The 13786-nt window shown below is 38.3% G+C and overlaps 1 protein-coding gene across 1 annotated transcript in view; it reads right to left on the reverse strand.

The window, feature by feature from the left end:
* Positions 1–4092, reverse strand: part of Tinag (tubulointerstitial nephritis antigen) — a 98464-nt gene extending 94372 nt beyond the window's left edge. The window contains exon 1 of the mRNA XM_052714804.1: positions 3613–4092. Coding sequence (XP_052570764.1) covers positions 3613–3967 — 355 coding nt within the window. The 5' untranslated portion in view covers positions 3968–4092. The remainder of the gene's footprint in view (positions 1–3612) is intronic.
* Positions 4093–13786: the final 9694 nt, after the last annotated feature.

The raw sequence follows: 13786 nt of genomic DNA on the forward strand, positions 1-13786 counted from the left end.
CTGTAAAAGCATAGTTTAAATAAAAATAAATTAGTTGAATGTTGAGACCAAGGCATTTTTAAAGATATAATAGAACAGAACAGAATGGGATGATTTGCAGTAAAGGCAGGTAAATTTCAATTAATTTTTTAAAAATTTTAATAAATGTGTATAAAACCAAGTTTTGTGATAAATTTTGTTACTATGGGTTATGACAAAAAAAAAAACTTCTGAAGGCATGTCCTTAGAGAAACCTTTACACATATACACTCTAAGAAAAAAAGGATGAAAAGTTACTCATGCTTCGTTGTAGCACAGAGAAATTAGATATAATAGACTGTCCGTAAACAAAGACCAGTTTTTAAAGAAAAATTTTGCATGAGACTTCCCACCACAGACTCAACTGTGGTTGCAGATGTGGTAGCAGAAATGGAACTAACATGAAAGGGACATTCACAGAAGTCTAGTCATGCACAATGACACACCCAGACCCTTAAACATCATGCTGTCTGGAAACAGCAAGAAGAAAAATTGTAGGTAGTTTAAAAAATTAATAATTCAGATACAAAAATGAGCCCATGTGGTTTATAATGGCGCATAAAGGTCCATTGTATCCTAAATAGACTAATTTACTCAATTCTCTCTTTCCAGAGATGATGCAGAGGAGAATTAATGTATTTCATTTTGCAAAATCTGTCTATGGGGCCAGACACACATCTATAGACAGGCAGTATACAACATGAGACCTTGAACATTTAAGTCCTAGTGCAATATTCAGGGTACCTATCTGACCTTTCTTTCCCTCCTGCCTAATTACTGATTCTGCACTACGCAGTTTCTTACAAACTCATCGAGCATGTTACATTACCCCTGAAAAATGCTCAAATGCAATCTGGCCCACTCATCCACTAGATAACCCACTCATTTCTTATGACTCAGTTCTAATGTCCTGAATTCTAGCTGATTGAGTACATTCCCCTTACAACTACTGCTCCCAGGTATCATTAACTTTTCCAAGATCTTCTAGAGTAAGACTTTCAAAGTTCCTGCTTCTACACCATCTGATCCTAATTATTGCAAGACTTGTCCATAATGCCTTGTTTCTTCACCCTTCCATACTACTTAAAATCTGAAGCATGCATTAGTTGAGGAGCAAAGCCAGAAATTAAGATTGGGACCTAATACTTACAGATGATCAAGAGCATCAAGATGGCAGCAACTAAGTGTAGAGTCCTCTGAGAATAGGAAAGTCTTTTATTACATTGTTACACATCGGAGACACTCACCCTGGTATCTGGCTCTGGGTTTTTTTTATTAAAAGACCATCTAAGATTCACACAACATACTCCAAAGTAGCATCTTTTGATAACTTCTAGTGAACAGATGTGATCCCAAATGCCCAACATATACTTGCTTCTAAAACCAATTTGTCACCTACCCTTCCCTCATTGTGACTCTAGAGACAATGGCTTCCTTTCAGTTGATAAATAGTACTATGGTCTTCACGCTCATGTTTGTAACACTCTTGTGCAAACTGTTCTCCAATTCAGCTCCTTCTTTACCATGTGGCAGCTTGAATGTTTACACTTACTGGTCCTCCAGTGAGACAGATAGTATACAGTTTGCTACATATTAATATTCTCACATCACCCAAATTGTGTGTATATAGATTAGAGGTTAACCGCAACATCATGCCTCAGGAGCTACCACCTTACTTTTGAGACAGGGTCTGTCTCTGTTGTGGAAGAAGTATAATAGAACAGCTGGCCACTGAACCCCAGACCCCTTGTCTTTCCAGTCAAGAGATCATAAACATGTGCCACTATTCCTGTTTTTTGTGTGTGGCTTCTGGATGCCAAACAGAGTCCTGGTGATTGCAAGGCAAGTACTTTAATTACTGAAGCTATTTCCTCAGTCCATAGAAGCACTCTTCTTTTCTTCAAAGAATGCACCACTATTTACAGCCTCTCAGTAAATTTCCTAAATTTTTTTCCTATTCATCCAACTTGACTAATGTTTATAACTATAAGACCGTTCACATTGCCTGGCACAATAATGATACTTGAAGAATTATTGAAGGAAGACTAGACTTCTCAAACATAGTAGAGTATCTGCCACTTTGTAAAATAAAGTAAATGTTTAATAAGATATCTGATGGCAAAATTAAAGTCTAGACTAAATGCAAATTCTGTGGACAAATCTAACTAATAAATAGCCATTTAAAGAAACATTTTTAAATTTTATAAACAAAATGAGTTTATTGAAAACAAGAGTTGTCAATACCATCTCCATTTTGAAGTAGAATTTTTTTTTTTTTTTTTTTTTTTTTTTTTTTTTTTTTTGGTTTTTTGAGACAGGGTTTCTCTGTGTAGCTTTGCGCCTTTCATGGAACTCACTTGGTAGTCCAGGCTGGCCTTGAACTCACAGAGATCCGCCTGGCTCTGCCTCCCGAGTGCTGGGATTAAAGGCGTGCGCCACCACCGCCCGGCATTGAAGTAGAATTTTTAAGTGCCTTCTAACTAAAAGTTCTAGTCATTTATAGACTACAAGTTCTAGACCCATATATAATTGTGTCACAGAGTTCTGATTAACCAAAAACATCTGATGAAGAGATTTGGTGCTATGAAATCTTCATCTAGGGAAGTGTATAGGGTACATTTGTCCATGGAGCTGTTTTGTAACAACTTCCCAAAATTAATACCTGTACTCATATAACCTTATCTGTGTAGCAAATACCACCATTCTAGTTATCTTCTCACACATCATTTCTATTTACCATCTGGGTCTTGGACTCTTATAAGACTATTCTATGTAACCCTCTTTTCTCTTTAATTTTTTTTTAGATAGGCTGTCATGCAGCCAGGGTGTCCTCAATCTCACTGTGTAGCTGAGGGTGACCTTGCATGTCTCATCATCCTTCCTCTCCCTCTAGAGTGCTGGAATAACAGGTGTGTGCTAACAATGTCCATCTTGTATGGTGCTGATGACTTCATGCATGCTAAGCAAGCATTCTACTAACTGAATCACATTCTCAAAATTTCCAAAGTGGTGAAATTAGACAAAAACATACTTGAAGAATTTATTATCCTTAGGCAAGCATGACGCCTAGTTTTATTTTGCTTTAATTTGTTTTAATGTCATGCTAATACCATATACTCTAATGTTGCAGGTTCATGAGTCTGACAAAATAATAAGTAAAATGTTACATGGGGAGAATGTCCAATGGTTCTAGATGATCAAGTTTTTAAATTTCACAAAATTCTCTAAGAAAACTGCACTCAAATGCTTGAAAGTCATGCTGAGTACATTACTGAAAGTTTTAAACAGCACATATTTTGAAAGAATGTTCAAAACAGAATCCAGACCCATACTTACTACACTCAGACCAGAACTTTCCTAGTGGTGCCAGTATGGTACAGGTGACCTGCATTTGAACCAAAGAAACTTAAAACTTCAACAAAATGTGCTGAAATAATCATTTTGATTCCACTGAAGGAAACAGAATGGAGGAGAGGAGAGGAGAGGAGAGGAGAGGAGAGGAGAGGAGAGGAGAGGAGAGGAGAGGAAAGAAGGAACATAATGCTGTCAGATCTGATGACTAGGATCATGTTCAAACAAATTCCCAAAGCCTACCTTCTGGGTCTAAAGGCTGTTTAATAGGAGACCATTCTTTTTCTTCACGGCAAAATGACTTGTAATCAGGACAGCAATCAGAGTTTTCCCTTTCACAGAAGCTATCACAGTAACACAATGCATTGGCTTCATAGAACTGAGTGACACAGGCATCATCTCTGTCTTCACAACAGCCAAAGTGTCTACAGTATTGCCCTTGGAAAATGGCCCTTTTGTGCCGAGTACCTTCAAAAATGGTGTGATTTCTAGTGAAATATGGTCCTGGATCCACTTCTCTTTTCAATAAAGAGTGAGTCTCTGTACAGATTTCTGCCATCAGATAGGAGAAGATTAAGATCTTATATCTGGTCCACATTCTCTGGAAGAAGGTTCAGCTTCCTCTTTCAGCTATCTCCGATTCCAGTCTTGAGGGTTTTTCCTTAAAGCCTGATCTTTGATCATCAGGACACCTCAGCCTGGACCTTGAAACTGATTCTTTACTTGAGCCTCTTATAGTTAAACATTAATAAAAAAAAACTTTCAGTGTTTGCACAAGATAATACAAGTGTTACAAATAGACTATTATAATTTATCTATAGTCGAATATGTGTATTTCCTACAATATTACAAAATTTATATGATCATCAAAAAGGTCTATCTAAAATCTTAAGTATAAATGATAAATGGAATATCGCTTGTCCCTCAGAAAAATCTAGGTTTCTAAATCTGAGAGAGCCCCTAGTCTATGTATGTCCCAAAGTATGACTATAAAAACACTGACAACATGCAGAAAATTCAAAAGTCAAAATTACAATTACCGATTTTACCTACTTGCATGGTGACTAAATCCAAGCTCTCCCAACGTCACCTGCTAAATCTGTCCCACCGACAGCAGCTCCTGTGAATCACACACTCATGCACTGGCTTCATTTCCCATCTGCACCTCATTTACCTACCATAAGCATCTTAATTTTTAGGCTTGCCAAAGCCCTATTTAGCAAGAATATTCTGAGTTTGACCTTACTTCTCCCCACCTAAGTCTCTACCTAGCATCAATGAGAAACTGTCCGTTCTGGAAAGCATTTTTAGCCAAGAAAAGTCAGGTCTGCCTGCTAAGCAGCTGTGGGGGAAGGAGCCGTCGGGGACACTCAGAGGTCGAGATGTCTGGTAGTCTGTGAAGCTATGGGTTTACAATGGGTCTTGCCAGGCTGTATTTATTCATTAACTACAGTAACTGCCTTTGGGTGTGGGATAAATAACTAGCAGGTAATGATTCAGCAAGAGTGGCTAGGTGGACTATTGAAAAAGATCTGCCTTAACAGTCAGAAACCTGGACTTCTGTCCCCAAGCAATGTATTGGTCCTATGGCCTGGGGATCACTGTTTACTTATAAATCTTTCTATTATTTCCCTATAAAACAAGGGTTCAACTTCTCTGTGGCTATTTCATAACTTAGACCCTTCATCTATATATTCCCTGACCTTGCTCTGCCCTTCATTCTCCTCATGCTGTCACTTCCTTTAAGTAGTCAACTCTCAGGGTAAAAACAAGTGTAATTCTGTCTGTATGTTTAAAAGATCCTTCACCATCTTGGTATCACTGTCCTATCTCCTGTCCTACTTCCTGCCCAGTAGCTGATGATTCTACCTTTTTGTCTTGTGCTGAGTTACTAAACTTCCCTACCATGTATGAGGTCCTTGGTACTATCACTGGAACCCAGTCACCCAGGTGTGGTGACACTCAGAACTCAAGAGATGGAGGCTCTTGCATTAGGAGTTCAAGGCCATCATGAGCTACATAGTGAGTCTGGGACAGATGAGAACATGCCTCAAAAAAGAAGGAGGAGGAGGAGGAGGAGGAGGAGGAGGAGGAGGAGGAGGAGGAGGAGGAGGAAGAAGAAGTTTAGAATGAGAAATTAATTCTCTCAATGTTTCTCATCTTTTCACTCGCTAATTCTAAATCTTGGTATTTCTTCAGCATACCCATTTCATACCCTTTGTACATACACTCACATACAGTCTTTGCATACATAACACACACACACACACACACACACACACACACACACACACACACACACACAACTCAGTCCAAGGCAGATAATGTGATGATAGTTATTTTTTTATGTTGAAGGACCTCCATATTTTTGCACTTCTACCAACAGCATACAATTTCCCTTTTCTCCATATCAACATAAATATTTGCTATTTTTTTTGTCCTTTTGATCATAGCCGTCCTAACAGATATGAGTTGACCACTGCCTTAGTTATGATTTCTATTGCTGTGCAAAGACACCATGACCATAGCAACTCCTATAAAGAAAACATTTAATTAGAATGGCTCACTTACAGTTTCAGAGGTTCAATCCATTATCATCATGGTGGGGAGCATGGTAGCAGGCAGGCAGATGTGTTATTGGAGAAAAAGCTGAGAATCCTATATCTTGCAGGCAACAGGAAATCAACTGAGACACTGGGCAGTATCCTAAGCATAGGAAACTTCCAAGCCTGTCCCCACAGTGACACACTTCCTCCAACAGGGCCATACCTACTCCAACAAAGCCACACATGCTAATAGTGCCACTCCCTATAAGATTATGAGGGCCAATTACATTCAAACTGCCACAACCATTCATGGTTTCACTTTTTATTTACATAATAATAACTTTAAATGTGCTTTGTGTATTTATTGGTCATTTATGTGTATTCTTTTAGGAAACATTTATTTATGTCTCTTCTATTTATTTTCCTTTTTGTTTTAACAAAGGATTAAATTATTTCTCCCATAATATTTAATCCATGAATGAAATTTTTTTCTTTTATTAAAAAAATTTTAGCCCACAGTGATAGAATGTAGCTCATACATGAATGAAATTTTTATTAATGGGTTTCATTATGACAGATGCATATATGAATATCATGTGCTTGGATTATCTTTATGCTCCAGTATCCTTTCTTTTTTCCTCTCCCCTTTCCTCCCTCCGGATTTTCTCTCTTCTACATTCATGCTTTGTGTATATATTTTAATCTATATCCTACATATGAGTGAAAACATAGAATATGCTCTTAAAATGTTTACCTAGACCAATGTTGTGGAGATTTTCAGAAACAGATCTTAAACAATGCCCTAAATCTTTGGCCTGTATGTACCATGTTCTGCCAGCATGTGTCCAGGTTCTTTCTGGGACCCATATCAGTACATACCATATCTCCTGGGAAGCTCTGTCTTGAGCATAATGGAAAGAATTGTCCTAACACACTTGCTTATGGTATTTTATTAACGACCTCAATTTATCAGTGTCTAGTAAGTCATCTACTGCTGATAATATCTTACTTTATTTAATATATTACCTCTAAATTAATGCTTTAAATTTTGTGAGAGGAACTAACTCCATGCTGAAAATGTCATATGTGATACATGTTTGACTATGGCTTGATTCCCTTAAGCCAGTAGTTTTCAGCAGAAGGTGATGATTTCATTCATAAGAGTTAGGCAGTGTTTGGGAACATATTCATTGTCCCAGCTGTGGAGAGGCTTCCGCCTTTATTTTGTGGGCAGTGGATAGGACAATGGCAAGCATCCTGGAGCAGACAGAAAGAATCCGAAGCATGCTTATTTTCTCTTTGGACTCTGTGAAGTTCCAGCAGATAGACCTCCAACAAGTGGCCTCCTGGTGAAAGTAACTAATGAAATGGCATGTATATCCAAGGGGAAGCACCTGTCCTTATCTAGAATTGATAGGGCTTTTTCAATGTGGGGCAAAGGGTATGAGACAGAGTGACAGAACAGAAATATGGGCCTGCCAAAATAACAGACCTGAGTGGCTTAGATTCTATCAGTATTGATTTATCAGGTAAAAATTTTCAATTTTCGATAAGGGAAGCTAAGTAATGTGAACACACCTCTGCCCATTCTGGGCTTCACCTGTATCTTGATAAGAGATCCCCAAGGATGGCTCAGGAACTGGTGAAAACTAGTTGGACTGGAAAGACAGGTAGAGACTTGCAAGTGAAGGGGTCTTTCCTCACACATCAAGTCATCAACTAAATATTGAGGCTGCCTATTTCTCCTCCACAGAGTTAACTCAATGTTTTAGAATGAAGAATTTCAGTGACTAAAGAAAACACATGTATGCTAGTGTGTGATCGTATATGATTTTTGCAAGTGTCTTTGATGATAGCAGTTATAGCTATCATTCATATTTTAGTTTTTACCAAACATATTTACTTTTAAAGGCTAAGAATCAAGTGACTGAGCAAAGTAACACAAAATGTTTGATATCAAGCTCAGAGAACATCTCCCTGCTCTATCTGTTCTTCCATCTAAACATTCACCTGAGACCCTTGTCTAAAGCCAGGCCTCCATCCATAACATCAGAAAAACATGTTCCATATCTTTTTCCAAGCGAGTGATCTTTGAGGAGGAGAGAATATGATGGAGGTGGGTGGCACAGGTAGAGATCTAGGAAAGGATAACGAGGTTTCACTAATTGGTTGTGTGTTATAGAAATGTCCAAGTGATGAAAGAATATTCACCTGCAGAACTATAGCCATTAATGCAGATTCAGTATCTAATTATAGAATGCTGATAAAAATAGAAAAATATTAAAAACTTTATAGACCCATAAGATGCAAAAAGGACCTTGTAGTACAATTTGGGATACTAGCTGAGGTCTGAGCTTTTATTATTCTTATCCTTAGCCTCCTCACATCTCATTGTAATTATATGGATACTTTGGGTACCACTTTCTTCTTGTTTTTTCAACATCTTTTTTCCCCCATGTATACAGCAGCACAGAGCACATGGTATGTTGAGCTGTGAAACAGTATATTTAGACAAACTCAGTCGTCAACACAGAAATTTCTATTAGACCAATATGAAGTGTTCTTCTGAACCTGGAAAGAAGAGAGATTCACTGAAACCTTGCCTCATCTCCTTCCTGGATTCTATTCTTGTTGAATGGCCTCCCAAAGAGACAGTATGGACAACTTTCTGCTTCCTTGTGGACTAGGGAGCAGTATTTCAAATTCTATAATAACAAATCTTCCCCAAAAGCCAAAAATAAGACAGAAAATGAAGAAAGGCAAATGATGTCGCAAAGACACAAGGACGGAACAGAAAAGGCCAACGGAAAGCTCTCTCTCTCTCTGCAGAACAAGGCTCCACATATGAGTCAGAACAACATTTCACTTCCAAACTCCCATTTCAATATGGGAAGTAATGGAGAAAGCAAAGGAATTTGTTCTAGAGCTAAGAAAATGTTTAATTAGTACTTCATTTCACAAGAAGCACTTGAAAAGAAGAAATAGGCCTGCTATCTCAAACTAAACATACCCAGCACTTCCAGAGTTATAATACTTTGAAGAAGGTAAATATTAGTCACTCTATTTTACTCAAAAAAAATGTTGGGCATTAAGGATGTAGCTCATCAAGTAGAGCATGGGCCTAGTGTTCAAACAGCCCTGGGGTTGACTCCCAGAAAACAGGAAAAAAAAAAAGGCTAATTCGAACATGTTCCAGATGCCGTGTCACGTAATGGGATTCAAGGATTAATGGTCCTAATCCTTAAAGACAAGCCCAATGTAGCCAAGAAGCAAACTTATAAAGAACCCATTTCAGTGCCCCACCTGACCTAATTTTTATTGCTGGGCATTTAAAAGGTTTTCACAAAGGCGCAAAGAGGGTTCTGTCAATCCCTTCTGGTGGATATAAGGAAAGCAACACCAAGTGATATTACACATGAGGGTTAAAAAGCAAGTAGGCTATTTGCCATGCAATTTGTAGACCAAGGGAAAAAAATATAACACACAGTACAACTGCAAAGCTGGTTGGCCCATGTAACTGTACCCTGAATGACATGTGTGTCTTAAGAAGTGGAGACTTTAAAAGTAAAGACTTGCTTTGTTTTGTTCTCACTATTATGTTTTATGTAATAGCACATAGTTTCCCCGGAGGATCTGTCTACTCCACTTCTATCCTGATGTTCACGTGAGACTGTCAGCCTCAGGGCTTTACTTTCACCATGTCTCAGAGGATTCCTACCCCATGGTCACCCAGATGCCGGAAGAAAGTGACTGTATAGACAGCGGAGCCAGTCTTTCAGATGCGGCACTCCCAAACTTAATCATGACTTGCACACTTTCAACTTTTCCTTAATTCTGTAAATGATAACATTCTGATAAAACATTCAGTTTTCTTTTTAAATTTGGCAGCAGGGAGATTACTTGTTTGGAGCCAAAGAATTCATCTCTTATGAATATTTTGTTTTTACTTTTTAGCAATTTTGTCCACATATACAATGTATCTTAGCCATATTCACCTTTAATTCAGACCTCCCTCTGCCACAAAACAAAGAGCTCATGAGGCAGAAATTGTTACAAATTTCTAACAAGACAAAACATCATTTAAAAAAATATCAACTCTTGACACATGATCCCTCCAAGAGCCAAAGACCACATAAAAAAAACCTCAACACCAGATAGAGAAACCCTCTTGAATTTTTTAATAGAGCTAAGAGATTCCCCAAACACAGAGCCTATTGCTGTTGCCCTCGGTTGTCCCAAAAGTAGAAGCTGAGTCCCTATTGCTAAAGATACAATACACTTCAGAAACAGGGCCCAAAGACCCCTGATCTGAATGCCCCTCCCTAAGGACTAGCTTTCAAGGAGCCAGAAGGCACCATGCAGCTTCCAAAGGAGGAAAGAAAGCAGCAGTCCTACCCAGCTATGATGCCTATGGATCATGTCATGAGCAGCATGGCATAATAACCCTATGGGTGAACTGGTTGAACATACACCTTGGCAGTAATCAATTGCTCTCTAATTGGACTTAAGACCCACTCAACAAGAGGAATATCATGCCTGGTACTAGCTAACTACTCAGTGCTAGTGAAATCATGGTTATTGGAGGAGAATCTACAACCACTGATTTACTAAAACAGCCTAATTCCAAACGACAATCTATAAACATTTGTCTTTATACCCCTCATCAAGGAAACTTCTCTTTGCAGCAGATGGAGACCACAACCTATCAAAATGCAGATTTATGGAGTTAGTCCCAATGGATACATCCACAAAACGTTTCCACACCTAAGACTCAGGGAACATTGTGGAAGAGTGGGCAGAAAGATTGCAAGAGACAGAGAATCAGGGAATTTGCTGTGAGATCGTGTCTCCTAGTAACATCAGGAGCTATACCCATAAAGTCTCACCAATATGAGCAGTCAAACTTGAGCTGAACAAGGCTGACACCAATGAACATGCCAAACTGCACATAGAAAAGCTCATAAAGCTTCAACAATACACAAAGAAAGAGTGGCAAGTGAATAAAGCTGGAAGCAAAAGAGGTGGTCCTCACTAGGAAGAGCACACCGATTGGTTGTCTGGTGCCAAATAGTCATCCCCGAAAATATACATACAACTAACATTACATGGACTCAACCAGATATACTTGAGAATATATGTGTGTATATACAAATAGATACATATATACAATAACAATTAATGAAAAAAGAGGCCATGTATTTGAAAAATAGTAGGGAGTGTTATATGGGAGGGTTTGGAGGGAGGAAAGGGAAGGGGAAAATGTGGTAATTAAATTAAAATTCCAAAAATAAACAACAAATAAATATCAGATCTGAAAACGTAAATACATTATATAGATTGAGCAGATTATATCTAGGAATATATATATGTGTGTGTGTGTGTGTGTGTGTGTGTGTGTGTGTGTGTGTGTATTTACAAATACGTATATACATGTAACATAATTAAATGTATATGAATTTGAAAGACAATAAGGAGGGGCATATGGGAGGGTTCGGAGGAAGAAATGATGTAATTATAATATAATCTTAAGAAAAGAAAAGAAAAATATTTATTTATTTATTTTGGAGAAGGTGCTTATGCATCTCAGTCAGTTCAGGAACTCACAATCCCCCTACTTCAGCCTCCCAAGGACTGTGATTACAGGTGCACAGCAGCACACCTGTAATGGAATGTTGTTTTTAAATAGATTGCTATGTCATCCAAATAGAGGACAGGTTCTATAATGGTAAGATGAGTGGTTAGAAGATGACCTGGGAATACATTGCAACACTTGGTGTGAAAGATGATGAGAACCTTCCTGCGAGAAGTGATCCTAGCATGAAGAGACACAGAAAGGAGGTAAGGGTTGTAAAAGTCACTCGGACCTGACAGAAAGGGAACTGTGGTTACCTAGGGTGAGTTTTAGTTCTCTTGCATGAATGACTAGCTAGTAGGTGAGAGGAGCTTTAAAAAAATATCGGTTTAAGGCAAAAATGAACTCAGTTTGCAATGTACCCGGTTTGACCTTCTGCTGGATTATCCAGATGGATCTGTCTAATGAGAAACTTCCATCTTTGCCAGAATGTAGATTTGGAAGCTATCGGTATACAGTTGATACTGAAAGCTGTAGAAATGAATGGTGTTACCAAGATGAAAGCATAACTCTGTCATTAAGATACTTAGTCTAAGTGTGTTTATAAAAGTCAACTGCAAAGAACTGTATTTTCACACCACATAATATTCTCTCCTCAAATTATATGAAAATTCCAGTGTCCCTCATATACACGTTTTTTGAGAGACATGGTATAATAGAATGATTCTCAGCTTTGAAATCAAGCCCTCCTTACTAGCTATGGGACATTGATCAAGTTAATTATGTTCTTATAGATTTGACTGCCTCAAACACTGAAGTGGGAACTATAACATCAAACTAATAGAGCAGCTTTGGCGATTAAATAAAACAACACAGGTGAATGTGCTGCAGTCATGCAGAAATTTCTGTTCTTGCAAAGGATCAGTTTGCAAAGACTAATAAAAATTCCATGTGTTCTGAAGTCCAGAAACTGAGAAAATTACAAACTCAGATCCCTAGATACAATTAATCTAAGGTGACATAAAATATCTTCTTTCAATTAATAAACCTTTTTGAAACATATATACAAAAATGCATGCATGGAACCAGCAAATTCCCAGTGATGACTATGCATGAACACTCCTTCTTAGTACACAGTGTCAACAATCACTGAATCCTCATTGGTATTAATGTCTACATTGAGCAGCTTTGAGCCTGCAAAATCAACACTGGCATGATGGTATTATTGAAAATATACTTCATCAGTACTCCTAGGTGCTTAAAGCCTTTTCATTTAGAAACTCATAATCTCATTCCAGAAACCCTAATCCAGTGGATTCAGAATAGCTGCCGATTAGAACCCACTGGGAAGTGACATAATAAACTGCTAGCTCATATCTCATCCCATGAATAAAACCACAAATGTATCTCACGCACTGTGCATTTGAGGATATATAAATTGATGAATCCTGTTCCTTGTACTTAAGGACCATCCAGTGTGGTCATGGAAATAAACTTGTAAACAAACCATAGGAATCATCTCCTATGTTTCATTGCAGGAAAATGCAAAAGAATACACAGACTAATGCCCATTTCCTCCTGGTAGAATTAGGGAGAGCAAGTAGCAAGGAAGAGTAAAGAAGTGACACTTTACACCATCACTGTGGAATGAGATGCAGGCAGGTAAAAGACAACTACTAGAGCAAAATCTGGTTTATTTGTCAATCATTCTCTCATCATGTTTTGCCTGTAAATCCCAATGTTATAGACTCAGGCCTCTCTATGCCTTGATTGGTTATAACAAGTAGGATACATTCTTTGAGAAAAATAAGTCATCATCCATAATCATACATAATTAATCAATTTTCATATCATCTAACTTATAAAAATCATCTTGACTCAGAAAGACAAACATGGTATGTACTCACTCATAGGAGAATACTAGATGTGGAACAAGGATGACTGGACTGCTACTCACATCACCAGGGAGGCTACCTGGAAAACAGGACCCCAAGAAAGACACGGGGATCGCCCAATGATGAAGAAATGGAAGAGATCTACATGAACAGCCTGGACATGAGTGGGGGTAATGAAGGGCGAGGGTCGAGGGAAAGAGAGCTTGGGGGAGCGGGAGATCCCAGCTGGATCAACAACAGAAAGGGAGAACAAGGAATAGGAGACCATGGTAAATGAAGACCACATGAGAATAGGAAGAAGCAAAGTGCTAGAGAGGCCCACAGAAATCCACAAAGATACCCCCACAACAGATTGCTGGCAATGGTCGAGAGACAGCCCGAACTGACCTACTCTGGTGATGGGA

Source organism: Peromyscus californicus, unplaced genomic scaffold, assembly GCF_007827085.1.
Source record: "Peromyscus californicus insignis strain IS unplaced genomic scaffold, ASM782708v3 Scaffold_11__1_contigs__length_118956290, whole genome shotgun sequence".
NCBI classification, from domain to species: Eukaryota; Metazoa; Chordata; class Mammalia; order Rodentia; family Cricetidae; genus Peromyscus; species Peromyscus californicus.